The sequence below is a fragment of the Neopelma chrysocephalum genome, unplaced genomic scaffold (genome assembly GCF_003984885.1).
Source record: "Neopelma chrysocephalum unplaced genomic scaffold, ASM398488v2 Primary Assembly neopelma1_94134, whole genome shotgun sequence".
In the NCBI taxonomy this organism is placed as follows: domain Eukaryota; kingdom Metazoa; phylum Chordata; class Aves; order Passeriformes; family Pipridae; genus Neopelma; species Neopelma chrysocephalum.
Window position 1 is genome coordinate 429 of NW_020922842.1, and position 2,076 is coordinate 2,504.

Consider the following 2,076-nt stretch of genomic DNA (forward strand, 5'->3'; position numbering starts at 1 on the left):
ACGTCATTAACGAGCCGGGTCCCTCCCAGTGGTGCTTCCTTGGGATCTCATTAATCCCATCCCTTAATGAGCCCCATCCCTCAGTGTCCCCTTTCTGGGACTGGTTCCTGGGATGTTCATCAGTCCCATCCCTTAATGAGTCCAATTCCTGGTCCTGGATCTCTGCAAGTTCATTAGTCCAGCTCATTAACGAGCCGAGTCTCTCCCAGTGGCGTTTCCTTGGGATCTCATTAATCCCATCCCTTAATGAGTCCCATCCCTCGACGTCCCCTTTCTGGGATGTTCGTTAGTCCCATCCCTTAATGAGTCCAACTCCTGGTCCTGGATCTCTGGAAGTTCATTAGTCCAGCTCATTAATGAGCCAGCGGCGTTTCCTCGGGATCTCGTTAACCCCATCCCTTAATGAGTCCCATCCCTCCACGAGCAGCTTTTTGGGGGCCAAACCCACCAGCTTTCCATCACCTCCAGACCCTCAATTCATTAATTAATTAATTAATTAAGGCTCTCCCACCTCAATCCAGCTCCTCGATCAGCCTCCGGCCCCTGCCTCCCACCCCGGGGGAGGGTCCGGGCCCCCCCCAAACCCCCCTCCCCGTGCGGCCTCCTGGGCCCCCCCCAGACCTTTTCCAGCCCCTCCCGCAGCTCCTTCACCGCCGCCTCCTCCGCCGCCACCTCGGCGTGAACCCCCCGGGCCTCCCGGGCGAGCAGGAGGAGCTCGGCCGGGTCCTGCTCTCGGCTCCAGCTCAGCAGGAACTCCGCTTTCCTCCGGGCCGCCCGGAACGGGCCGCGCTCGGGGGGCGGCAGCGCCCGCGCCCCTTTCTCCAGCAGCGCCCCGAGGTGCCCCAAGGCCGCGGCCGCGTCCCCGCCGGGGTCCCGGGGGTCTCGCCCTTCCAGGAGCTCCGCCACGGCCAGGAGGGTCCCGCTGTCCCCCAGGGGACCGAGCGGGAGCCCCGCGGCCCGAGCGTCGTTTCGGGCGCTCAGCAGAGCCTCGGCCGTGCTGTGGAAGCGGCGGCCGCGCTCTTCCCCCCTCAGGGCGGCCGAGGCGGCGAGGGCGGCGGCGGGGAGGTCGGGGAGCAGCGACTCGTCGCCGCCGTGCAGGCTGAGGGCGAAGGCGTAGCCGAACAGGGCGTTGGGCAGCTGGAAGCGGAGAAGGGGAGAGCAGGGAGCGGAGCGGAGCGAGGAGAGCGGAGGCACCGCGGTGGGAACGGGAGGGGCGCGGCCGGGGCGGGGCGGGCCCGGCCCGTCGCCATCATCATCCTCCTCCTCATCCTCCTTCCCGAGCTCCTCCACCGGCGCCCGGCCCCGCCACCACCAGGGCCGCCAGCGCGGCAGCAGCGCCGCGGCCTCCCCGGAGCTCAGCAGGCGGCGGAACCCGGCGCGTTCCGCCTCCGTGAGCCGCTCCCACAGCCCCGCGGGCCGCGCCGCGGCCTCCCCCCGGGGCAGGTCCCGCAGCGCCGCCGGCAGGTCCCGCTGCGGGGAGGCGGCGGCGCGGCGGCCGCGCAGCGCCTGCAGCACCTGGTCGCGGTAAAAGGCCTCGGCGCAGGGCCCGTGGGCGCGGTAGCAGCGCAGGGAGCACAGGCGGCGGTGGCAGCGCGGGCAGGTGTAGGACGGAGCGGCGGCGCCGCAGAGGCCGCACGGAGGGGGATCCTCCTCTCCCGGCGGCGCCATGGCGGGGTCTGAGCCGCCGCTTCCGGCGGCGCGGCGAGCGGCGCGCTGGGACACGCCCCCCTCGGGGGATCTCGGCCAATCGCAAATCGCGGTTTGGGTTTCCCCGCCCCCGCTCCGGAGCTCCCCGCCAATCACCGCGCTCCGGTAGGTCCGGGGGCGCTTCGGGACCTTTCGCCCCCGCCCCTCGCTCACCTCCACCAATCAGATGCTTTTCCCGACCCGCCGCACTCGGGTGTTTCCGGCGGCGCTCGGTTCTTTCCGCCTCCCCCCCCCCCAGCGAACCGTTTTCAGGGCTTCGCTGAGAGGCGTGGTTATGCAAATTAGACATCACAGACCACGCCAAAGGAACTCTGGGAGCGTTATTTTGGGGGTATTTCGGGGTTTTTGGGGGTCGATGCGCGCGGAGCG

General features: G+C 69.5%; 1 protein-coding gene across 1 annotated transcript; it reads right to left on the reverse strand.

Moving 5' to 3' along the window:
• Positions 1-298: 298 nt before the first annotated feature.
• ZNHIT2 (zinc finger HIT-type containing 2) lies at positions 299-1,995 on the reverse strand. The gene has a single exon (XM_027707641.1). It carries the CDS (start codon positions 1,666-1,668, stop codon positions 493-495), a length of 1,176 nt encoding a protein of 391 aa, XP_027563442.1. The 5' UTR covers positions 1,669-1,995; the 3' UTR covers positions 299-492.
• Positions 1,996-2,076: the final 81 nt, after the last annotated feature.